General features: G+C 40.0%; 3 protein-coding genes across 8 annotated transcripts in view; 2 read left to right on the top strand and 1 right to left on the bottom strand.

Moving 5' to 3' along the window:
* l1cama (L1 cell adhesion molecule, paralog a) overlaps positions 1-7,742 on the top strand; it is a 43,380-nt gene extending 35,638 nt beyond the window's left edge. For 4 of the 6 annotated variants that reach the window (XM_004558740.5, XM_004558737.5, XM_076878126.1 and 1 more), the window contains 10 exons: positions 39-154; positions 1,490-1,706; positions 1,955-2,077; positions 2,342-2,518; positions 2,604-2,717; positions 2,857-3,006; positions 3,423-3,554; positions 4,265-4,337; positions 4,499-4,510; positions 4,861-7,742. In XM_004558740.5, coding sequence (XP_004558797.1) covers positions 39-154; positions 1,490-1,706; positions 1,955-2,077; positions 2,342-2,518; positions 2,604-2,717; positions 2,857-3,006; positions 3,423-3,554; positions 4,265-4,337; positions 4,499-4,510; positions 4,861-5,122 — 1,376 coding nt within the window. In that variant the 3' untranslated portion in view covers positions 5,123-7,742. The remainder of the gene's footprint in view (positions 1-38; positions 155-1,489; positions 1,707-1,954; positions 2,078-2,341; positions 2,519-2,603; positions 2,718-2,856; positions 3,007-3,422; positions 3,555-4,264; positions 4,338-4,498; positions 4,511-4,860) is intronic. The other 2 variants (XM_004558739.5, XM_076878127.1) reach the window with 2 other exon arrangements.
* A 101-nt stretch (positions 7,743-7,843) lies between these two features.
* ribc1 (RIB43A domain with coiled-coils 1) lies at positions 7,844-12,825 on the bottom strand. The gene is made up of 8 exons (XM_004558741.3): positions 12,578-12,825; positions 12,126-12,346; positions 11,747-11,964; positions 11,509-11,623; positions 11,107-11,225; positions 10,279-10,515; positions 8,155-8,321; positions 7,844-7,994 (listed from the first exon to the last, which is right to left on the bottom strand). Exons 2-8 carry the CDS (start codon positions 12,322-12,324, stop codon positions 7,913-7,915), a joined length of 1,137 nt encoding a protein of 378 aa, XP_004558798.3. The 5' UTR covers positions 12,325-12,346; positions 12,578-12,825; the 3' UTR covers positions 7,844-7,912.
* A 55-nt stretch (positions 12,826-12,880) lies between these two features.
* LOC101479638 (structural maintenance of chromosomes protein 1A) lies at positions 12,881-25,622 on the top strand. Its single transcript, XM_004558742.3, has 26 exons — positions 12,881-13,275; positions 14,086-14,274; positions 14,589-14,701; positions 14,947-15,150; positions 15,708-15,946; positions 16,039-16,297; positions 16,428-16,568; positions 16,655-16,737; positions 16,852-16,951; positions 17,294-17,401; positions 17,523-17,708; positions 20,137-20,316; positions 20,418-20,564; positions 20,751-20,888; positions 20,976-21,092; positions 21,175-21,281; positions 21,381-21,522; positions 21,602-21,747; positions 21,859-22,012; positions 22,104-22,211; positions 22,379-22,535; positions 22,652-22,806; positions 22,971-23,122; positions 23,212-23,281; positions 23,393-23,503; positions 24,804-25,622. The coding sequence occupies exons 1-26, from the start codon at positions 13,167-13,169 to the stop codon at positions 24,882-24,884; spliced, it is 3,696 nt and encodes a 1,231-aa protein (XP_004558799.2). The 5' UTR covers positions 12,881-13,166; the 3' UTR covers positions 24,885-25,622.
* Positions 25,623-25,839: the final 217 nt, after the last annotated feature.

Here is a 25,839-nt window from a genome sequence, read left to right as displayed (position 1 = left end):
TCTAACCCGTCTCCTTCCTGTCTGTCATTGGCGCTCAGTTCCTTTAGAGGCCCCGATGGATGTGGGTGTTGAAATAATAAACAGCAGTACAATCAAAGTGACCTGGGCACCTATAGACAAAGACACGGTCAGAGGACACCTGCTGGGATACAAGGTACTGCCCTAGTATCTCATCTGTTGTTTGGCCTGACGTATGCATGAATAATACATGAGTGGTTTTAAAGTGGAGGCAGACAGATTGTAGCTTAGTGGCGTCAGGGTACTTTGTAGTTTCAAGGTTGTAAAGCCCTTTCTCCCCCTCAAAATATATCTCACACTCTAGAAATACTCCTTTTATTTTGGTTTTTTATGATTCATGTTTTAGTAAATGCTCTGTCCCTGCTTTTAAAGTCTTAGAGAACCAAATGAGAACATCAACAGAGTCATAATATAAATGTAACTAAATGCAATAAATGTTACAGTTTTCCTCATTTGCTTGGGCTCAGTTAATGAATGAGAGCTAAACCTGTCGAAAGGATGAAGAGCATCACGAAAAGCATTTTGTTTTCTTTGTTAGGTCTTTCAAATGTTTCAGAACACTTAAACAATTGTCTCATCCCAGCTTTGTGTGTTTTGAGATTTAATTATTGTATATGTCCTTGTGTTCCAGATAGGTCACATTTCTATCATCCAGATAGTTTTTGCCTCCAAAATATGTTGGCATGTAAATCATCCATGCAGAATACTCCATATAAATGTCCAAATCTGTTGGCGTAAGCCATGAGTATGAGAATTGATTACAACAATGTTAGAGAGGAATAAGGATGTGTGGTGGTGAAGCAAGGAGAAGATGTTTCAATACCTGAGGCCAACCATCCAAAGCAAAGGACAGAGCACATGAGAGGGAAGAAGAGAGTGCAGGCAGGGTGGAGTGTCAGGGTAATTTGTGACACAAGGATAGCAGCAAGTGTGAAAGGGAAGGTCTACAAGATGGCAGTGAGACCTGCTGTGATGGATGATTTCAAAACTGTAATTTGGAAACAAAAATAATTTGGTTAGGAGCGATCAGGACGTACACGGTTAGAAATGAGAACATCAGAGCAACGGCTCAGGTTTGGACACAAAGTTAAGAGAGGAAAGACTGAGATAGTGAGGACATGTGCAGAGAAAGGAGTGGATTTATTAAATAAAGCTGCCAGGCAGGAAAAAAAGAGGAAGACCATCAAGGATGAGGTGAAGAAGGACATGAAGAGGGTGGTGAGGATACGATGAGATAAAGGGGGATGATCCACTGTGGTGACTTGTAACAGTAGCAGCCTGAAAGAACAAGAAAGAACAGAGGATGTTTATAATTTGTTATCCTGCCAAACTGAGTTTTGGGAGATTCATCTTCAGATTCAGTGACTTCAAAACTGTTCAAAGAAATGTGCCTGAGCAACTGAGATAAACTGTAATTTTCCAAATATAAATAAAAAAATTAATCCTCATTTGTGATGTCCTCTTTTGCCAGATCCACTATACCAGGAAAGTGCATAGGAGCCACCACCGAGGCCGCAGGGCACAAGAGTTAGAAAGCACTGTGGTGGTGAAAACGGAGCCCAACGAGAAGAAGAAAGTGATCAGTGATCTGAGGCCGTTCTCCAACTACACCCTTAAGGTGACTGTATACAACATAAAGGGAGAAGGACCCTTCTCTGAGGCGCTGCCCTTTGAGACTCCAGAGGGAGGTGAGAATAAATGGGTTAAAGAGGCTAGAAATAAAGCTAGAAAAGGGAGAAGTGATGACAAAGTGGTTAAAGATGTTTTATTGCAGATGATACAAATAAGAGGTCAAGAAACATGGCAAAGGGAGAGGGAGAACTATATGCATGAAGAAAAAAGAAATGAGACTGGTAGCAAGGGGTGATGATAGAGTGATGTGATGATAGATATTACTAAGTACATTATCATCATGCATTTTTTGTATTTTTGCTAGTCCCTGGTCCTCCCTTGACCCTGACCCTAGACAGCCCATCAGAGACAGAAATGACCCTCCACTGGACACCTCCTGGACAGCCCAATGGAGTGCTTATTGGATATCTGCTGCAGTACCAACAGAGTGAGCATGTGTCTATTTCAACCTTGCCAGCAAAGTGAACATTGAGTAAAATCCTTCAAGTTGGAAGTTCTTCTATGCTGCAATCAGACATTGGAAAAACGAGCAATGCATCTCCAGTGAAATCAATAGTGCTAAAAATGTCAAAAGGAAAGCATCCTAATGAGCTTATCAGTCAGTTACTTGTCACCATGAACAATACAGTATCCATACATGTGTTGACAACCAAAAAGTGATTAAATGGTTTTTTGGCACTGCTGTGGTCAGTTACAGAGAGTGATGACAGCCCCATGCAGGTGGAGACAATAGATGACCCCACAGTCACCCACATCACCCTGAAGAACCTGGACCATAAGAGCCACTACCGTTTCTACCTCAGGGGGCGGACTGCTGCTGGGGATGGAGTACCAACAACGATGAAGGGTGCCACTATGCTGGATGGAGGTATAAAGCCGATTCAGTCTTTTAATATGTAAAAGCTATTAAATTAAACAAAAATTTGATTTGCACTTGTCTGAATGCATTACAGTAGTTCCTATGAACATCAGCCTGTCTGTGGGGGAAAACGCAGTGAACTTTAGCTGGGTACCAGAAAAGAGACGCAGGAATGTTGGCTTCCAGATCCAATACCGCAACAAGAACGGTATAATATTCACACTAATCTGTGCATAAGTTACGCATCTTTGCATTCAACCTTTTAAAAGGATTATTACCTTGTGGGAGTAGCTACACAATCCTGAACAAGAAAAGAAAAAGACAGGTTTCTTGTTGTGCTTCTGCAGATGGCAATAAATGGAAGACGACAGAGAAGGTGAACTCCTCTCAGTCTTTCTACCAGATCCAGGGCTTGACTCCTGGCTCCTATTATTCTTTCCAATTTATCTACAACAACACAACCTTCTTCAAGACTGGAATCGAGACAGAAGGAACAGGTACTATGAGCCTTCATTCATCCTCTTTCCTTTTATCCCTACTGCTCTCTCCTCTGGGTTTCCCGCAGCTAAAAATATAAAGCCTGATCCTACAGAGAGTGTCTTGCAGTTCTTTCTCTGCCTGTGAAGTGCTTTCAAAGACTTTTGTGAAAAGAGAGCTTGGTTAGCCATATGAAATGATCCATTACTTGTGTTTGTTTGCTGTATTTTGCTGTATTCTTTGGTTCCCTGGTGAAATGCCAGCCTGTCAGAATGCATAATGATCTGTCTCCTTTGCTCTAGATTCTACTCCTTCTTTTATCTTGGTCTCCCTATCTGTCTCATACTTTCCATTTGCCGTGTATTTCATTGCTGCTTCCTGTTACCAAAAAAGCTCTAACTCCTCTTTCTACCACCTTCTTTTTTCCTCTCTTAAGGAGTAACAGAGATGCAGCCAAGCTTTGCAACACAGGGCTGGTTCATTGGCGTTGTGAGCGCCATTGGGCTATTGTTGCTGATCCTGCTCATCCTCTGCTTCATTAAGAGGAGTAAAGGGGGAAAGTACTCAGGTCAGTGTGACCTACCCTAATAACTGTTTAATATTAGGAGCTATTAAACTGAAGCTTGATGAGCAGCAAGTTTTGTGTAGGCAATGCTGGCCAGTCTGGAGCCATAAAGCTGTCCGACGCTGCTGTAGAAAAAGAAGTGAAACGCTTACTGGCTTACTGCACCACAGTAAATATATTATATTGACTGGGGAGAATATTACGTGTTCTTTTAAATCAATCCCAAACAGTTTGATTAACTTTCTGATCTGAACTGTAAATATCTGTCCCATTTCACTCAACCTGCTTTCTCATGCAGCTGTCATGTCAAACATGAGACAGACCTCTAAGCTTACACTTCCTTGCTTTGACAGTAAGGAATAATCTCTGGCTCTTTCTGAAAAAGACAAAAAACGTAAAATAATGGTCCATGTCTGACTGAAAAAAAACCCAGACTTTTAGCAATTTTCACATGAGAGAGAAGTGAAGACAAACCAAATAATAAGGCTGATGATACCTACCGCCATTCTAATTGGCTGTTATATTTTTAGAAAATCAGTGAGAACTTAAAACTATAATACAGATAAACTGATACTATCTACAGATAGTCCAGCTTTTTTGCTCCACCTAAGCATCCTTTAATAAAACTTCACTGTTGAGATCTGAGACTTACAGTGGCTTTAGATAGAAGCCAGATTAAAATCTGACTATAATGAAATCTGTCACATTCTCAGTGAAAGATAAAGAGGAGGGCCCAATGGACTCAGAAGCTCGGCCCATGAAGGATGAAACTTTCGGAGAGTACAGGTGTGTCATCTGAATGAACGCTGTTTCCTGGATGCTTTGTTACGTTTCTGCACATTGATTTCTAACACAGCCCTGATTCCCTCAGCACTGCTTGGTTTTCCTAACCCTCTCTGTTCCTTTCATTGTCACTCTCCTCCCTAATGCCTGCCCCTGTTATGCAGATCTCTAGAAAGGTATGCTGCGATATGATTTAATATCCTTAACCCACTTAATTTTTACCTCTGCCAATGCCTCACTTACCTTCTGCCTTCCCATAAACATTCAGACTAATTTTAATGTAATATATTTGTTTACTGATTGCATTATGTTCAACAGTTCAAAATCCAATAATGTTCACCTCACTGTAATGTGAGACCCTGAAAAGCAAATAGTCACGATTTATAACCTGGAACCGACTATTTTTAAAAAAATTACTTAAAATATTAGTACATAATATTCAACCTTTGGCATGTAGCACTGCATTTTTCGTATGTATCATGTTAACATTTCTTGCTTTTGACCTCTTCTGTTCTTCATGCTGCAGTGATCTTGAGGAGAAGCGAACAGCCAGCCAGCCGTCCCTGTGTGAGAAGAGCAAGCTGTACAGCGAAGACAACCTCGACTTCAATGGCAGCAGCGCCATGACCACAGAGCTCAACATGGATGAGTCTCTGGCCAGCCAGATCAGTCGTCCCAGTGGCGGTCCAGAAGGTTTCCACGGCCTGCCAGAGAACGCCCCGCTGAACCCCACTACCTTCTCTCCCGCCACCAATGGCGTGCCCAACTCAGTCACCATCCTCGATTAACCCCCACACATCCACCGGGGACCATCAGACCAAAATATGTCAACACGTATGTGCCCATATGCTCCTGTTCCCTACTGACTTGCTGATCTGTACTCCGACGACTAATAAACAATCATATTCAGATGTCCCTGGCAGCCATCTGATTGACTAGACTATATTGACCAAAGGAGTGTCCAAAGTAGTGGACAGCGATAGTGATATAAGCCCTACTGACATGAACATGCCCTTTGACCTCCCTTCATTTTCCTGTGCAGTTTACAACTAATGAAAATGACTAACATTCATTTCTCTCGCTCCTCTTTCGTTCTCTCAGCAAACAACAGCGCAGATGCATAAAGACAGAATGTTGTACAGTTAGAAATATCAGGGGGTGTAGGTATGGTCATGTAAAGATGCAGAGTAGTGCATTAAAAGTAAAGGATGATGGTAGAACCCAGTGTAGGGAACAAGACAGCTAATGCTGCTGTAAAAAAAAATCTTGAATCTTAGATATGAATCATGTTTGATGTACTTCCCACATGATTTTGTCTGTCTAATTGCCATTTAATGTCTCCGATTGTACTTGCCAGTGACATTTTTTTCATTTTACGAGCGTGTTTGAATACCAAACATCATTTTTTTGTTGCTGTTGTTGCTGTTGTGTCATTTTTTGTTACGTAATCATTTTTCATATTGTTTTCTATACTATTTATATAAAAAGCTACGGCACATTTCATAGATTAACATGTTTTCAGCAAAATCAAGTGAAGCCAAGTTTCTTACTATTTGGATGCATTAAGTGGAACTTGCTGTGAAAATGCTGAGTAGCATCTGGTGTATATAGCTGCATCTACACTTATCTATTTAGCCATATTACAGTATTATAGATCCTTATAAGTTCCTGTGCCTGCTGGGTCTGCATAAAGCACCAGATTGATGTCATTACTCTCTCGCCTTCCCACCAGAAGTGTAATGTCATTTTTGAAAACGATGTTGTAATTTTTTTGTGTGTCGAGACCTATGTGTAGTTTCTGTATCGCTGTCTTTGTCTCTTTCTACGCTGTATTAAAACATTGTCTCTAATTAACAACCTTTCATACCTGCTCATCTCATACTAAACAAACTGAGGTGCAGTATTTATGTATATTTCAGATAAGAGGGTGGCGTCTAGTGCGCAAACACTCTCTCACGTTTTATTTTCAAACCTTCCTCAATGCAAGCTGATATTGTTGACAGTTGTAAAGGCTGCCATTTGATATATGACAAAGGTTAAAAAATAGTTGTTTATATCAAACAGAGAATGTATTCCTTTCAGGGTTAGGCAGACACTGTATTTACTTGCTTCTGAAAATAATCTGAGCTAAAAAGGTAAAAGGAGAGTAAAGTCACAGGAAGAGCCGGGACCATTTGTTTTCCCTCTGAATGTAAATACAACCCTTACAGAACCATGTTTGATATGAAAATGTGAAAAATGTGCAGGTTTAAAGCCACTTCACTTAATTTTAAAATGTTGCAAATTGTAGTTTTTTTCCTTCTCTGTACTATTGCTATGAATTCAGACTTTTCTGTTATCGACAAACGATCACAGTGAGATTTGGGTGTAGCAAAAACATACTCCATAGTTGAATAAAGGAGAAAAAAAAAAAAAGGAAAAAAAAAATCACATTGTTATGTAGATGTTTTTGCAAACATATCGAAATTTGAAAACGGGAAAAAAAAAGAGTCAATTTAGTGTCACTTAGTGAAAGTAGTTACATTACAATTTAAGCTAGGATTGCGCTCATGCCCTTAATCATCCAGCAATGCAGTGCAGTGAATATCTGTGGAGTTTTTGTCTGATGAAGTTGTGCGGGGCAGAAATGCAGTGAGCCACAGGGAACACTTAAACGCGATACTCTCCCTTCTCAAACAAAAGCTCGCCACTGGCCAAATATCAACTGTAGTCTCCGAGGTAGAATATGAGATGTCTAAAGAGGCTAGTGGCACTGAAGGAGGTTTGTGTAAGCTCCCTGTTGTTGGTTAAACAGACACACTCAGGACAAATAAAGCTTTTAAAAAAAATCTATTTTCATACAGGAGCGACGAATGACGCAAGATATGCCAATATTCTAACTCAACTATCTGCTGCTAAACAACTGTGTGTCAGTGTTTGGGGGCAAATGTTAGCTCTGAATGAGGAATGAGTGTACACACACAGATACTCACTCGACTGCCGCTCACTCTTTGCTTTTCATGTTTTGTAGGGGAAACCTGGGGATGCTGGCCTTTGCTTTCTCACTGTGGTTGTTCTTTCTTTTTTTATATAGCTAAAGAAGAAAAATCGATTGAAAATGAATTGGTTTGTGTAGAGAAGCTTCTCTAGGACTCAAAAACAGACATTTTAAGTGGAAGTAAGACGAAACAGAAGGGGCAAGGGAGGCCAGGGGGTGTGCGCCGCTGCTGGGGATGATATGCCTCTTCACAGAGTGTGGGGTGCAGTATTAGCACAATATGATGATGCCTATATTTGTCATGGGTGGATGACTGGAGCTGTGGGTCTTCTGCCACTTTTGGGGCCAATATTGTAACTGCATTATGAAGCTACTGCTGTAACTGGATATATGACTGAAAAATAAAGTACGTGGAACAATCTGTACCAAAACAGGCTCCCATTTTTTTGTCACTAATCAGAAATAACCGTGTTAATCGGGAGGAAATCTATGTCACTTATGTTATGATTAATGTTCATCCAGTTCACACTGATTCATTGATTAACCAGGTTTATTTAGCCCAATGCCACAGGAGGACAAGCTAATGTCAGGTCACTGGCAGTCAGCGGGAGCTGGTGTTGAATTGATAAAAGTAGTCCTTGGTGGGTTTGTTGGTGTACAGTCTCTTATTCAGGTACTCTTGCCTGGGGCAGAAACAGAAATTTAAACACAGTAAGTAGCTTGTCCCCCTAAATGTTTATAAAATCTGAAATCTCTATTTCCATATTTTATCACCTAAGCCTAAAACACATTTGCTGATTAGTGTCTAATCAGAAAGTGTATGAATATGTGGGCAGTGCTTACTGTGCCAGCTGCTCTCGGGCCAGCTGCATGTTGTAGCGGTCCATCTGAATTCTCCGCTCTCTATTCAGCTCGGCTGCTCTCAGGTCCTCCTTCTCGGCTTCTCTGGACAGCTTCAGCAGCTTCAGGTCCCAAGCTGCTTCACGGATCTTTTCAGCATCTCGCTGTTTCTGAAGGCAGAGAGGAAATAAATCTAAAAACACACTAAACTTGTTCTCCTAAAGGCAATTCTGCTTCATTATGATTTAGGTTCCCAAACTTTCATGCTGATTTTGGGTGACTTTAACATGCCTGTAGATAACACTGAGAAATGCAAAGCTTCAGAGCCAAATAATCTGCTGGAGGTCTTATGGCTTGGTAACTGGATCCACCCAAATGTTTTTTTCTGTGTTAGCACTTTATGTTTATGCTTATTCTTGCCACTATTGCATCTTGAAATCAATGTTGATCATGTTAATCCAGGTCCAGGCACTAATGGAAAGTTTGGGGCCTTATTTTAGTACACTAGAAAGACTAGAAAGATACCATCATCCTGAATAAGGAGAAAACTGATATACACTGGTATATTTTTCTAATATCTCCAGCACACTAAAATAAGACCTTTTATTACTTGTTCAAACCAACTTTCAGTGCCTGGATGCTGGTTTGAGCACCGCTGGCTTGATGGACACTAGTAGTGCTCCTGTTACATTTACTAGCTTCCAATTAGTTTTAGAATTGATTTTTAAAGGTTAGTGCTTTTTTAAGGTGACGCAATGTTTGCGAACTCAATATCTATCTGACAAGCCAGTAAGCTACCCGCAGACCTCATGGATTATTTACAGTCTTAAGCAACACTGGTGATGTGGCTTTTATCTTTTCGCTGCTGAAACAACCTTCTGAATCACATCAGGAGTACTCCAACATTTGCAGTGTTTAAAACAAAACAAAAAGGAGGGACAAACCTAAGTTGAACACCATTTCCACTGTGGGAGAAGAGCTACAAAAACCTGGGTATTCACATCAATAACAGACTGGACTGGAAATGCAACTCTGAGGCTGTCTGGGTCATTTAATGAATTCAGTAAAACACTATTGTCTGTTACTGCTAGTGCAATCTTCTTTGTAGGTTTGTTTTGGGGTAGCAGCGTCAGAGCCAGTGACGCTGGAAAGCTGAACAAGCTGATTAAAGGCTGAGTCTGTGCTGGGGACTAGCCTGAAGCCCCTAGAGGGAGTTATTAAGAGCAGGATGTTGCACAAACTGCTAAACATACTGGACAACACACGACATCCCCTTCATGACTGTTGTCAGCAGGTGACTCCCTTAACTCTGCTTTAATAATGACTGACATTAGTATTTTAATGTATTTTTTAAAGTTATTTATTTCTTTTTGTTTTATGAACTTTAATTCTACTTATTTTATTGGTTTTAAATGATCATTTATACTCATCTGTCAAAAGTTTTAATTATCTTAATATATTTCTCTATTTTATGGACTGAAGGTATCGATCTCATATACAGGTATATTTTTACTAGTAATATTGCACTGTTGCTTTTTTGGTTGTTTTTACTTGTGATTACAGACTTTGTAGGTTTCACATTCCCGTCTTATGTTTTTGTTTTTTCAAGTCTAGGATTATTTTCTTTGTGAGTAATCTCCTCAAAGCTGAAATCCTTTTTGAAAACAACCTGTGTAGAAAAGTTGGCACAGATGTCAAAAACTCTTTCCCTTCATCCCAAAATGGTCGCGGCAGATGGCTTGCCCCCCCCCCCCCCCCCCCCCCCAGCCTGGTTCTGTCTAAGGTTCAACAAGAGTTTTTCTGTCCCACTGTCACCAAGTCGCTCGATTGCTGTTGTTTATTTAACTAATATTTTAGGGTCTTTAACCTACAATATAAAGTGCTTTGATGTGACTGCTGTTGTGCATTGCTGCTGACAGAGCTGAATTAAATAAAAAATAATAAAAAAGAAAACACTAATTTCAAATCCACACATGCAGTACCCAAGCACAAGTACTTGCCCTGCCCAATTCCCCTGCTGGCCACCTCTGTACTCAAGGGATTATGTGGACATGGTATTCTACATAACATATATGGAATACCGTGTGCAGCTTTGACTATATTACTGTGGAGTACCGAGTGTAATACCTGTCTCTCAAGGCATTGTTGTTCTCTCTCCTGCTGAATGCTTTTCAGCTGTTCGGGGCTCATTCCTTTCCACCTGTCTGGTAGAACCTGTGGTGGCCTCCCTCCTCCCACCTGTCTCTCTGTTGCCTCTGCACACTCTGTCATCATGTCAGATGTCATTGTATGCCACATCTCTGCCAGATTTTCCTGTTCCTCTCTCTTGCGTTGCTCCTCCAGTTTCTCTGCTTGCTCTTTAGCCTGTGTGTACAGGACATGGTGAGGCTTTAACACAGATCCAGGGACAGTTAATTGATTATCCCACTGATGACTGATGATTCAGAAGCATTGCAAAACCCAGTTTCTAAAATGTGGTTACTCCTAGCATAGAGCTACCAGTCAGCCATATGGCGAACGTCGTCCTGAGAGAGCCACTCAGTCAGCTGTATTTGCTTGTGCATCATGAGTGGTTATTAGTGAAACCACTAAACACTATGAAAAAGTACAGTGACCTGAAGGATTTACAATGATTCCTCCCAATGGGGGATTCAGCCGAGTGCATTCAGGCAAATGAGGGAAGAGCTAAATGGAGGCTTTTAAAAACAGACAGTAACCATGCATACATCAAAGCCGTTTAACCATCCATGTTGCCTGGTGCCAAATAATATGATTGCCGCCATCCTGCACCAAGTGTGTGTATGCATCATTTGACATTTTCAGCTTGCAATTCCCACATGACAACATCATGTCACAGCTTGCCCCTTCCCACCCCCACCCCTTTTAGATTTTGCCTTGAGCATTCACATTAGTGAGTGGTGTGTGCATATCTGTTTGCCCATCTGTATACTGTACCAGAGCCTGATTGTAGTTCTCGAGCGCGATGCGGCTGGCTCTCTTACACACCTCCTCGAGGGCAGCTTGTTGAGCCCCTCTCATGTCTTGTTGCACCAGCTCTTTGCTCGCAAGCATCTCTGTGACACACATGATTTGGGGATCATCTGATGTGTGTTTTTCCACACCTGCCTTAGCTGTTGTATTTGGCTCTTTAACTGCACACTTCACACTTACAGTAAAGCTCTTAGGGATAAGCATCCATCACTGTCACCTGGTAATAAGGGCTGTGCATGGGAGTGTATGATTGTTTGTGCAGGAAAGCATGAAGCATGTGTGTGATGTACAGAGGTTGTAGAGTAAATGATGTAAACTCATTAGGAATGCTAGTGAATGTGTGTACTTGTGTGTGTCTCTTTTCACCTATGTGCTTGTCTCGCATGTGCCGTTTTTCATTCTCGTCCATCTGTGCTCGCAGATCTCGTTCTGTCTTTCTTATTTGTTCTCTCATCCTCAGCTCCTCTCCGACACCCTCTCCCTGTGCATGAAACAAGGACAGATGACCATAAGAGGTAACAATATTACATATTTAACCATTAGCTGGACCCCCCTCCCGGTCTTTAAAGCTTACAAATCCCCTGCTTTGTCAGAGCTGCCCTACCTTAAAGATTTGCATACTGGCAGGCCCTAGCTCATTCTCTGGAATGGCGATCTTGAATGCCCCCTTCAGGCCAAATTTAAGATCAGCATCACGAGAGTCCTCTGGTCGCTGATGAGTAGCCCAGTAATTGGTGAGTTCAGAATTCAAAACTCTTCGCTTCTCCTCTTCAGCATTGTTCTGCTGCACCAGTGCTTCATCTTGGTATATTCTCAACTTATCTGTAATACATTAAAAATACACCTATGACCAACCAAAGCTAATTAATGGAGAGGGCCTGAAATAATAAGGGACTAGGGGACTTGCATTTATAGCATCTTGCAGGAATTATGTCTGCAATTAAACTGCTTTAATTCTAACTCATCCATGTCCTTCAGTTTACCCAAAGCTTTGTCCATTTGTTTCTCCATGTTTTGCTGGTGTTTCTTCTCCTGGACTTGTTGGTTTAGTGTATCTAGGTCGAGACCCATCACACGAAGCCGGGTGTTGAAAATGCGGGCCTTGCGTGCTGTTTCTGCAGCCCTACGCCTCTCCACAGCCTTTTCCGTGGACTCGTCTACAGGCAAATCCACTTTGAACATGTTCAAAGTTTCTAGTGACTTCCTAAAGAGACAGCATTACGAGACTTGTTATCGGAGCTGATAATCTTGCTTGAAAATAAATTATTAAAGAAATGATTGTGCCGATTGAAATATAAAATCCTGGTGGGGTTCATCTTCAGAGCGATTTGCTCCTGTCATCACCTGATAACATCAAAAACCAAAGGCAAGGCAGAAGTAGACTAAATCAAATGTCTCTTCCTTAAAAATGGACATAAACCTCTGATCAACTTACCGCTGACGTTATAAATCTGTTCAGTTTCTTTCAATATCAGTGAATGAAAATCTGCTCCTGTTGTGTTTGGAGACCCTTGGTAACCATGGAAACAAGTGGCCACATATCGCTATGCTGGAAACACATAACAAGAGTGACAGGACCAGCTAAGGAAATGTCTTTTTATTTTTAATAATGTGTATATTCTGTAATAAAGTAGCATTAATAGTAGTAAAAAGTGATATCCAAGGTCGATCACAATCAAAACACGACAAACTCCACACAACTAAATTTTGTCTCGCGAGAAACTGTGAGGTTTCGTGTCTCGCGCGCTTGTGGGTCTTCCTGTTGGATTGTAAAATGGCGCATTGTTGTCGCCGCCGTACCGAGTATATTTGATAAAGATTATATTTTTCATTTTAATTTTTAAAACGCTTGCGCAGATCATAATGTAACTTGTGCATAGAGCAGCAGTAGATTGACCAGAGCGGTTCATTCATTTCGTGCACACTGCGTCTTTGCAACAGCTTACCGGGTAAACATTGGTTGTTAGCATTAGCTAACTGCTAAGCTAAAATTCACTGCAGACCAGCTAAACAAATATAACGAGATGGGTTATTTAAAACTGATAGAGATCGAAAATTTCAAGTCGTATAAAGGAAGGCAGATCATCGGACCTTTTCACAAGTTTACTGCAATCATCGGACCCAATGGATCTGGTATGTAATAACAGCTAACATAAACTCGAAGCTAATGCGAAATGCAAACTGCTAGCTGTGCCTAACGGTAAACACAGCTCCACAGCCCCTTTCTCTTTAGATCATAACTCTCAGTCTGTGCATAGCTGAACTGTATGGGGGTTCAGCTGTTGGTAGTGTGATGTATCGTATTGTTTCATATCCATATTTGCCACTAGAGTAGTTATTTAAATTTTATTTCGGTGTATTAATCGTTGTCAGTTTGTAGAATAACGTATTTGCATTTTAATTGAAGTAATTCCTTTAGACTGCTTAAGCACTTATGTCGTATAGGCACTTAATATATTTGTAAACATTGGGGTTGGACCTACCTTTACACTAGAGAAAGACGAAGTCTTTCAACGGTCTTTTCTCGTAATACAGTGCAATGCATCATCAAAATTATCTGGCCAACACAACGTGTAAAAACTGCATACTAATAGCCAATAAGATGCATTTTATTGCAGAACTGCTGTTTTGCACCAGACTGTACAAATAAAAGGTGAACTGTCCTATTATATTTACAGGACATGCATATTATCCCCATTCCATAGTGTACAACTAGAATAAATCAAAAATAACATTAAATAAAACAGAGATATAAGAATATGAGATGGGATGTAAAAATGAATATTAGGTAACAAACTATGTTTTACATAAGGGATATTAAAGCCTATATACAGTTGTTGTTTATGTATAGAAGCAAGCAGCAACATGGTCTTAACATGTGTGTTTTAATATAAAAAGGTCCCAAAGTTTACTAAGATTTCAATGTCATCATAATGTTTGTAGGAAAGTCCAACCTTATGGATGCCATCAGCTTCGTGTTGGCAGAGAAGACAAGTAACCTGCGTGTGAAGACTCTGAAGGATCTAATCCATGGAGCGCCTGTAGGGAAGCCAGCTGCCAACAGAGCCTTTGTCAGCATGGTGTACCAGGAAGATAATGGAGAAGAACGTGCCTTCACAAGAGTCATTATTGGTACAAAGCTCCATTACCAACCGTCCTTTAATATATAATTAACTTTCTTTTTGAATAGTTGTCTGTGTGAATTAAAAGACACTGATCTAGTAAAATTTGAATGCTTTTCAGCTGAATAAAAGGATAGTAGTAAAGCTGCATGGATATCAGTTTTCAAAAATTGACTCATCGTCTAAGAAAACATTTTTACATGTGTTTGCAATTTGGTGGGTCAAAAATATTTAAAATCTGTTACATTTATAAATGTATATATATATAATGTGTGTGTGTTGATGATGAGCTAATGCTTGTTTTGTTTTTGGAATATGCACCAGGTTCTTCCTCTGAGTATCGCATCAACAGTAAAGTAGTGGGCCTGCCTGAATACAGTGAAGAACTGGAAAAACTTGGAATTCTGATAAAGGCTAGGAACTTCTTGGTCTTTCAGGTAAGATTTCATTCTTGTAAATGTTGTCAAGATCTTTTCAAGAGCAATTTACGCACAGGCAGTCTTTCATAGTACTCCTGTACTAATCCACTAGGTTATTTTGATTGGAGAGTGCAGTAGTTTTTAGTGTGTGTGTATCATTGGTTTGAACGTGACTTGGTCAGTTACACCAGAGATTAAATTAACACCAGGTAACATTTTATTTGCTATTTCAAATCTCAGTTTTGTCTTTATTTCCCTTTAAGGGAGCCGTTGAGTCTATTGCCATGAAGAACCCCAAAGAGCGTACGGCGCTGTTTGAAGAGATCTCCCGTTCAGGAGAGCTGGCCCAGGAGTATGACCGGAGGAAGAAGGAGATGGTGAAAGCAGAGGAGGACACGCAGTTTAACTATCATCGCAAGAAAAACATCGCTGCAGAGCGCAAAGAGGCTAAGCAAGAGAAAGAAGAGGTTTGCCATTTTTACTGAGTCTGCATATGACACAAAGTGTCATGATCAGTGTCTATGGTTATTTGGCATTTACTGAATTCCTCCATACAGGATCCATTGAGTGGTATAGCCTGTTTCTACTCTAACAAATTTTAGGTAATATATAATTCCAGATAATGCAAATATTTGTCATTCATATGAATGCACCAAATTTCAACAGTAAAAGACAAACTAGGAACTTCTAACTAAGCTCAACATAAGCTTTCAGCAATGTAACAACTGCACATCCTGCATATAAATCTATCCCACATATATTTATATAAGAGAGAAAGTCTGGTGTTAGGTGAACAACACAAAGATGAAGTAAAGATTGTTACACTGTAATCGGCAACAAATCTGTGTATTTCTTATTTGAAATGACTCAAAAATAGCCTTGAAACAAACTTTTGAATTTTCGTGATTAGTTTTTTGGGTTATCTGATGGAAAAACCTCAAATTCTCATTGGTCATGAAATGTGGAATCAGTTACATCTCTAATCATGATTTTCTCGCTTCTCTCTTTTCCTTCATTTTACCAGGCTGAGCGTTACCAGCGTCTTAAGGATGAAGTAGCCAGAGCTAGTGTACAGTTGCAGCTCTTCAAACTGTACCACAATGAGACTGAGATCGAGAGGCTGAACAAAGAGCTTGGGCAGCGGAACAAGGAGATTGATAAGGACCGTAAAAAGATGGACCATGTGGAGGAGGAGCTGAAGGACAAGAAGAAGGAGCTAGGCAGGCTGATGAGGGAGCAACAGACCATTGAGAAAGAAATTAAGTAAGTGGCATTAAATAAAATAAGTTTTGACATTTAAAGCTTAATGCACCATTAGTCATTTGACTTACATTAAACGGTTGACTTGACTACAGGGAGAAGGACTCTGAGTTGAACCAAAAGAGGCCTCAGTACATCAAAGCCAAAGAGAACACCTCACACAAAATCAAGAAGCTTGAGGCAGCAAGAAAATCACTGCAAAATGCCCAGAAGATGTACAAGAAGCGGAAGGCAGACATGGATGAGCTGGATAAAGAGATGAGGGCAGTGGAGCTGGCTAAGCAAGAGTTTGAGGAAAGAATGGAGGAGGAGGCGCAGAGTCAAGGCCAGGATCTCACCTTGGAGGAAAATCAGGTCTGATGTGTGAAAACTACATTTTAGACATTTTATCTTGAAAAAATACCAAATTAGTTACAGGATTTTAGTAAAATGATAATGTTTCATGAAATTGAAAAATGCACACTCTTTGTCTCCCTTCTTCCAGGTGAAGCAGTATCATCGTCTGAAGGAGGAGGCCAGCAAACGTGCTGCCACGCTGGCACAGGAGCTGGAGAAGTTCAATCGTGACCAGAAGGCTGACCAGGACCGCCTTGACTTAGAGGAGAGAAAGAAAGTGGAGACAGAGGTAAAGGAGAGAAAAATGGAAGATGATGGAAAGGTTTTACGAGCCAGAACGAAATTGATTTGATAGAAGTTGTTGTTTCTCTTTAGGCCAAAATTAAACAGAAGATCCGTGAAATCGAGGAAAACCAGAAACGTATTGAAAAACTGGAAGATTATATTGCCACCAGCAGGTATGCTGCTCTTAATTTTGGATTGTTTTGAGCGGAGCTGTGGCAACTTATTTTATAGGTTTCTCTGGTTTACTGTGTGATTCACATCCTTTTTTTCCCTTCTTTCCCCATCAGGCAATCACTAGATGAGCAGAAGCGTATGGAGGAAGAGCTGACTGAGGAAGTGGAGATGGCCAAAAGGAGGATCGATGAGATCAATATGGAGCTTAATCAGGTACTCAATGCACAGGAAAGAAAGAAATCAGCACCAACAACAAGTTGAATCTACTCTAATTGAGTTAGTTAATTTTTGCATGTGGTAACTCTGCTCCTAAAGACATCAGCCTTTTTCTATAGCTCATATTTTCCTGAACTGTACAAGACAAAGCATTATTTCTTTTTGTCAATCAGTAGACTTGATTAAATAAATCATTGCTTTGTGGGTCATTAATCCATGTTAGCACCCTAGCTTGGGTAATACTGGATTCTATAAATTCTTACATCCGTTATGGGAAGTGAATACGTCACCTATCGTAGCACCTCTGATGAACCCCCTTATTATTGGACTGTGGTTTAGGTGATGGAGCAGCTTGGAGACGCCAGAATCGACAGGCAGGAGAACAGTCGCCAGCAACGCAAGGCCGAGATCATGGAGAGTATAAAAAGACTCTATCCTGGCTCTGTGGTAAGGCACCTTTGGCACTATACCCATGCCGGGTCTGCTTTTCTTTTCTTTTTGGTGAAAGCATTTAAACATTGAGCATAAGAGCACTAAACAAACAAACGTTTACTGATTGTGTTTTCAGTATGGTCGTCTGATCGACCTGTGTCAGCCCACTCAGAAGAAATATCAAATCGCTGTGACTAAAGTGTTGGGTAAGAACATGGACGCCATCATTGTTGACTCAGAGAAGACTGGCAGAGACTGCATTCAGTACATAAAGGAGCAGAGAGGAGAGCCGGAGACCTTCCTTCCTCTTGATTACCTTGAAGTAAGTATATAAAAGTAATGACTCCAACTGAGAGCTTTGAACAATTCATAATAAAATTATGTCCTTGATGGGTGTAGCCTGTGAGCTAAATTGTCAGTCTTGTAAAACTTGGGGAAGCACAAAGCGTTGTCTGTCCATCCATACATCCATCGACTCAGACGTAGTTCACAAGGTGAACTACTTTACCTACATTATTGGTTTGAATTTGATTAAAATGTTATTTAATTTGAGTGAAATGGTAAAACAGGATCAGCTGTTGTTCTACGGAGACTTTCCAAAGAATCCTCATGGGTCACGTTTTTAGGTTTGTGGGCAATGAGCTGTGAATTGTGATGGGTCCTGAACTAGATAAGCTACTGCGTTGCTGGAGTTCTGATTTTAAATCTCTGCTCTGCTCTGGAGAATAATATCCAGGGTTCTTACGGGTGCTTGAAATCCTTGAAAATAATATTGTCTTTTCAAGGTTTGAAAAGTGCTTGAATTTCAGATGTGGTGCTTAAACGGGCTTGAAACTGTATTTCATTCACTACAAATAACTATCTGACCGAATATTTTTCTTATCAGATAGAGAAATAAAATGAGTCTCGATGTGTAAAAGTAAAATTTCTCTGCCTGGGCTGCACATTACATACACATTAAACAACTTAAAAATTATAAATGGCTTCAAGCTCACATTGACACCTGTGGGGCCCAATCAGCCACTGAGACAACAGACAGATTTAAGTGTTTTAATATATGAATGTTTCATGCTTTAAGGCTGCCTGTTTATTTAAGGGAGATGAACAATACATTATAATTTTACATAATTATACCACAGATGACAGATTAAATAAATAGATTTTAGGTCGATGTTTGTCTTAAAGTCTTATATGTTGAATTGAACTGAGTGTGTCATCTGTTCAAAGCCTCTCCCAGTCAGCGCTGTTCTCCATGCCTGTCTTACTGTACAAGATGTTAGTAGAACAAACACTTTAAAGGTGACTTTAACAATAATACAGACAGCAGTGTAGTCAAACATCTCACAGTAAGTTTTATTGGGAATTAACTTTAACCTGTTAGGCCCTCAGGGGTTTTCTGAGCTGCTTCAAAATGAAATGACCAAAATAAATGGAGCATTTCTCTGCAATTACAAACTGTGCGTAAACAGTCTTGGTATCAAAATAAAGCTAACACTGGTGAGATGTCATCAGAGGTGTAAATATTACTGCAGATGTTACTATGTTAAAAGTTACTGTGACTCAAACATATAAAAATTGCATTTTTTTATTTCCCTCCCTTAGATTTTTTTTAAAAAGTAACACCTTTGAAAATATGCTTCGGTTCACATTTAACTCCAGAAAATCATAAATCAAAATATGGATATTACTGTGACAGTCCTCATGTCTGCACTTATATTTCTGACCTTGTGTTTTAAACAATTAAACTTGATCTTCTCCCCTTTGCCCCAATTTTTCTGGGCGTGGGTGCTTAACTAGTTAAAAACAAACAAACATGTGTCTCCTATTTTTGTGTCACATAGCTAAGAAGCGTCAATCGCTGATGAGAAGACTTATTCATTTGGCCTTGCTGTGTATTATTGTGGTGTTTGGTGCAGTTTTCTTGTTATGTGGGGTTGCTGTTTTTTTCAAGTGGAGATGAATATCTCTAACGAGTTGATTTGTTCACATTTTCACATCTTAGTTTTTAAGAGAAATGTGTTTTTTGAGTTTGTACCGTATTTGCATATAAGGCGAGCATTTCCTTTTTCAGTATTTTTGTGTGGTGCATTTTTCTCTGTTCTTACACAAGGGGAACAAAGGACATTTAAGTCGACCTAAGATGATTTGTTTTAATCTTTACTTGGTCTTACTTAGTTAAACGAGTGAATCATGCATTCTTTTTTTGCCAATCTGGAAAAGCTTGAAAATTGACCTTGAAAGTGCTTAAAAAGTGCTTGAATTTGACCCTGAAAAATAGGCGTGAACCCTGAATATCCCTGTTGGGAGAAATTGAAGGTGGTCAGCTGGATGATTATGTATCCAGATAATATTTTGTTAAAGTTTCTCAGAGTTGGTCCTCACTTGAAATATTTGGCTAACCTAATTTTCCCTGCGGACAATTCCTGCAACATGTTTTAATGTCATAGAAAGAGCAAATTCATGGCAGGATGGGCAACATTGCTTTCTGCAATTTTTAAAGCCAAAATTATACTTCTGTCTCTATGTTTTGTTTTTTTTGTTTTTTTTGGGGGGGGGGGGTAAATGTTGTCACGTCTATAAATAATCTTTTTTCACTGACAATTTGAACATTTTTTTCCCCGCAGAAGTTCTTTATATAAAATGCTACTTAACTCTAAAATAATCCCAACCTCAGGTCATTAATGTTCTTTCCTTAGTGCCGTTCACACTGTAAATATTGTCTAGAAAATTTAAAACTTGTCTTTTCAAAGGTGAAACCAACCGATGAGAAACTCAGAGAACTGCGAGGAGCCAAGCTGGTGATTGATGTGATTCGCTATGAACCTCCCCACATCAAAAAAGCTCTGCAGTACGCTTGTGGCAATGCTCTGGTCTGCGAGAATGTTGAGGATGCGCGAAGAATTGCTTTTGGAGGGCCATACAGGCACAAGGTACTTAGCCTAATTTAAAGATGGATGATTGGATGATTCATAGATGTGAGAATGCATAATAACCACTTCTACCTACTAACTTCTTATTCATCGGTGTCCAGACGGTAGCCCTGGACGGTACTCTGTTCCAGAAGTCTGGAGTCATCTCTGGAGGTGCCAGCGACTTGAAAGCTAAGGCCAGACGATGGGATGAGAAGGCAGTGGACAAGCTCAAAGAGAAAAAGGAGAAACTCACTGAAGAGCTCAAGGTGACTTTAAATATATGACCCACATCAGAGAGTTTGTTGGGACGACAGATTTTTAGTAAGAGTCACCATGAAGCACTTTATGCTGACTAACCTCTGACTAAAATAATTGTTGTTATTTTGTACTACCTTAATTATTAAATGAACAATTCATGAATATCCACTTAATGTTAATGTTTTCCTCTGCAGGAGCAAATGAAGGCCAAGAGGAAGGAGGCAGAGCTCCGTCAGGTGCAGTCTCAGGCCCACGGTCTGCAGATGAGACTCAAGTACTCACAGAGTGATCTGGAGCAGACAAAAACCCGTCACCTCTCCCTCAATATGCAGGTACGGCTCAGTAACAGCTTTCTTTCCTCTTACCGTTAGAAACAGTGACCCTTGCATTAAATTTTTTTCTGTTACTCTGTGATACAGGAGAAGTCTAAGCTAGAGAGTGAATTGGCAAACTTTGGCCCTCGCATCAATGACATCAAGAGGATCATCCAGTCCCGTGAGCGGGAAATCACTGACTTGCGCGACCGCATGAACCTGGTGAGACTGGCACAGAGTGAGCTGCAGTTAGAAGTCCGTTTATGAACATGTAACATTGCACAACATTGTTTCTGTTTCCCAGGTGGAGGATGAGGTGTTTGTGGAATTCTGTAAGGAGATTGGAGTGAGGAATATCAGAGAGTTTGAGGAGGAGAAAGTGAAGAGGCAGAATGAGATTGCAAAGAAGCGGTGAGTTCAGTAATCCAGTCGCTTATGATGCAGGACAGTTAGCTAATAGTGAATCTGTCTCTGTTTGTTGAAGCATAACTTCATTTTTTTTTGTCTTAGTCTTGAGTTTGAGACTCAAAAGACCCGCCTGGGTATCCAGTTGGACTATGAGAAGAATCAGCTGAAGGAAGACCAGGAGAAGGTCATGATGTGGGAGCAGACTGTGAAGAAGGACGAGGCTGAAATCGAGAGACTTAAAAAGGTGAAAACAAAGTTAGACGATGAAAATGTTTTGCCCTTGATTTTGACATCACTTTTAATCCCTCTTGCGTGCTTTGTAGGAGGAGCACAGACACATGAAAATCATTGATGAGACAATGGCCCAGCTGCAGGACCTGAAGAACCAGCATCTCACCAAGAAATCTGAAGTCAATGATAAAAATCACGAGATGGAGGAGATTCGCAAAAAACTGGGTGGTGCAAACAAGTCAGTGACTGCAGACATATGCACTGTAGTTTTTTTTTTTTTTTAATATCTTCTTAATATGATTTTATGTTTGAGTGAGTTTGTTCTACAAACAACTTTTTATTATTCCAGGGAGTTGACTCAGCTCCAGAAGGAGGTCACTGCCATCGAGACCAAACTGGAGCAGAAGCGCAGTGACCGTCACAACCTGCTGCAAGCCTGCAAAATGCAGGATATCAGGTTGCCTCTTCGTTCTGGAACAATGGATGATATCAGCCAGGGAGAGGTACATTAACAAAACCATCGTTGCTCTAACTGTAATTCCATTAAGACCAAAGCAGAAAACGACAGCCGTCTTTTTGTTTTTACTGTTCAAGGGGAGTTCCCAGACGGATGAGTCCAGCAGCCAAAGGACATCCAGCAGTGTTTTGGCCAAAGAGGCTCTTATAGAAATTGACTACAGCAACCTGTCTGAAGACCTCAAGGTGGGTCCAAATAATATTATAAAAATTTTCTTTACACATTAAAATATACCAAGTAGGAAAATGAGCAATTTGCCGCAGAGGTGATCTCTATAGCTGAAGTCAGATTTTGTACTTACATTTTGTAGATGCATGTAAATTAATACATTTATTCTTCGATCTTCCTAAAGGATGCACTGTCAGAGGAAGAGATCAAGGCTGAGACGAACACACTGCAGCAGCGTCTGAATGAGCAGCAGAGCATCCTGCAGAGGATCAGTGCACCCAACATGAAGGCTATGGAGAAGCTTGAGAGTGTCAGGGACAAATTCCAAGAGACCAGTGATGGTGAGATGGCAGTCTCATGTTAGAAGCTGGGGTGAAATGTGGAAGGGGACAGGAAGTTGAAGACCTCTTGTTAAACTTGTATCATATGCTTTTTTTGGTTTCCTTTCTTCTTTCAGAGTTTGAGGCTGCTCGGAAAAGAGCCAAAAAGGCCAAGCAAGCCTTTGAGCAGATCAAGAAGGAAAGATTTGATCGCTTTAATAACTGTTTTGAGTCGGTGTCTACCAATATCGATGAGATCTACAAGGCTCTGTCACGCAACAGTAGTGCTCAGGTATGTTTTTAGAGACTTGCCACATTACATATCATTAACTATGTCTAATGCCATGACAGGAAGCAGTTTTATGTGTGGAATTTGGTACATGGTAAATTTTATATATATCCATTTGTGCATGTGCCCAAGTTGCGTTTACCAATCAGCGTATGTTTCTTCTTTAGGCATTTTTAGGTCCAGAAAACCCAGAGGAGCCATATTTGGATGGTATCAATTATAACTGTGTGGCCCCAGGCAAGAGGTTCAGACCAATGGACAACTTGTCAGGAGGAGAGAAAACTGTTGCTGCCCTGGCTCTGCTCTTCGCTATTCACAGGTGAAACAAGGGAGATGTGCAGAGGAATTTTTAATACACGTATGACTTGACGGAAGTTGACTGTTTACATCTTTCTTGCTTCTCTGTAGCTACAAACCCGCCCCCTTCTTTGTGCTGGATGAGATTGACGCAGCTCTGGACAACACTAATATTGGCAAGGTCTGTTTAGAGAATAAACGTTGATATAATGAGCTGTTTGTTTGTTTTTAAATTAATATTTCTTGTGATTTTAGTGCATTAGCCTTAATGCTTTCTCTTTGTACCTTCAAGGTGGCCAACTACATCAAAGACCAGTCAATGGAGAACTTCCAGGCCATTGTCATTTCTCTGAAGGAGGAATTCTACACCAAGGCAGACTCTCTCATAGGTGTTTATCCAGAGGTGAGTCTTTTTTTTTGTTTTGAATTAGAGACGGATAAAATCAGCTTAGATCTGAATTAGTACCACTTGAAGCACCACTTAAAAAGTGCAGCTGTGTAGTTTCAGCATTGTTTTACAACAAGAACGCTACCATAACAAAACCACAACAAAAAAGAAGCCATAATAACTGAATAAAAGTCGATAAAGATCAAGCATATGCATTGCTTTGTGATATTAAATTTAGCCCATAAAATAATGCATATTATTATGTGTCATATAAGGTTATGCTATAGATAAGTTTTTATGGTTTGTTAAGAAAATGTCCCCATTTCATGCATCATTTTTCATATAAACTCTACTCTAGCACTCACAATACGCCAGTGTCACGAGACTGACATGTATTGACTGCAACAGATGTCTCCTGCTGAGCATAATGGCTGTTGAATCTATTCGCAAAGCAAAGAAGGAATTTACCCAGGATTCATCAGTATGAACTAATGTCTGCAACAGAAACTCCTAATCAAAGATTCTCTGGATACAGTTATGTATTGACGGTCACAGTTTCTGACTGGGTGGCTCATCTGTATCTCCAGCATGCAGGGTCATTAACCTGTTATCACCCGAGTATCACACGGGCTGCGTTTGTGATTTCGCCTTTTAAAATTATAAAATAATTCTCATCTTTCAGGAACCATTTGAACTTTCTTAAAATAGTGGAGGATTTGCAGTAATGTGAAGAGCACATGGTAAAATCTGTCTGTTTAGACTGCGAATGCTTTGTGTTACCACGATACACCAAATATCCCCGTGAAGCCCGTCTTCTCTTCTTTCTGAAACTGCTCAGAAAAAAACAAACAAACAAAATAAACAGAAAAAGTTCTGCTTCTCTGCAGGATATTCATTGCACATTGTACTTCCTAATATTGTATTGTGACCTGTGACGTGTTTTAAGCTAAGCAAAGTGTTGACCCAACCGGCGAGATGCATTTCTGAGTATTATGCATATAAAGCTTTATGCAAAATACTAAAATATAGCCTTGAGATGGCTGAATTTTCAATAGTCAGGCTGTTTTTAGACGTTAAACTTCTGAACCTGGAGCTGAGACAGCAATAGAATGGAGTTCATTAGATTCATATAACACTTTATATTCTTCATATACAGACATGCAATAACATTCTCATCATAAACCACATGCAGTGTATCTAAGAATTAAAAGATCCTGTTTGATATTTGGCCAATAAAACCTAAGCATCTTGAGCTGTGAAGTCAATGCTGATTCGGAAACAATGAACTAATTTTCTTTTTTTCTTCCATCAACAGCAAGGAGACTGCGTCATAAGCAAAGTGCTAACCTTTGACCTCTCGCAATATCCCGATGCCAACCCAAATCCAAATGAGTAAGACTAGCTCTCCCAGCACTGCTATTTTGTGAAGTTGGATGTTTCCATGGTTACTTTTTCTGGATTGCTCATTGTAACCTTGTAGTCACAGATGATGTATCCATTAGGTCTCACATGTTATTTCCTTTAAAAAAAACAAAAACATTAGAGTAGTGACTTATTGAGCTTCAGTTGTTTTATTTTCTTTATAGACCGTAATGACCAGGATGTATGTACATTTATAAAAACCAGTCCTTTATCAGTTTTCCAATATAATTGTGTGGGGTGCTTTTTAAGAAGCTGTAGAATTTGTATCATGTGGTTAAGTGTCTCGAACATCCCTAAAGCCAATTTTTGTTTTCATAACTTTTATACTGTTCATGGCCGTCTTTCCAGCTGTGTGCTTTAAAGCTCTTGCTTGTTTCCTCTTCTCTGTACTTAACTGCAATTTCATATGTGCGCCTGTGTTTGTTTGTTTTTTAAAGCTTAATGAGGAATCTGTTGTTACAGTATGATGGATACATTCCCATGTGCAAAAGCTAAATAAAACCTGCAGTTAGCAGCAGCAGCTGGCAGAGCTGTTATGAGATCATGGAACTGAGGCTATCACTGCTCTGCTACTTAGAAGGTTTTTTATTCCCTGAGTAATAATCTGAATCAACTTTGGTAGGCAGAAAACTCAGCATGAGTTCATGCTGAAACTGTTTGGCCTGTTTTATCGATTGCTTTGCTTCAATAAATTTTGAATTATTTAAACTCATTTATCTTGTTTACTTCATAATACATTCTTGCAACTCATGTGCTGTTTTGTAATTTCATCGGGCTGTTTTTAAAGTAGCTTTCATATGAATATGTTTGAACCGATCCTCAATGTAGCATTTATTTTGCTGCACTAGTTTATATTCCATAAGGGGGAATAGGGCTTTGGTAGGCGAGGCTATTTATAGTCCTTGTTTTCACACAAACGTCTACAGAGG

The sequence above is a fragment of the Maylandia zebra genome, linkage group LG20 (assembly GCF_041146795.1).
Source record: "Maylandia zebra isolate NMK-2024a linkage group LG20, Mzebra_GT3a, whole genome shotgun sequence".
Classification (NCBI taxonomy): Eukaryota; Metazoa; Chordata; class Actinopteri; order Cichliformes; family Cichlidae; genus Maylandia; species Maylandia zebra.
Note: the sequence above shows the minus strand (reverse complement) of the source record. Positions and strands in the feature narration are given on the sequence as shown.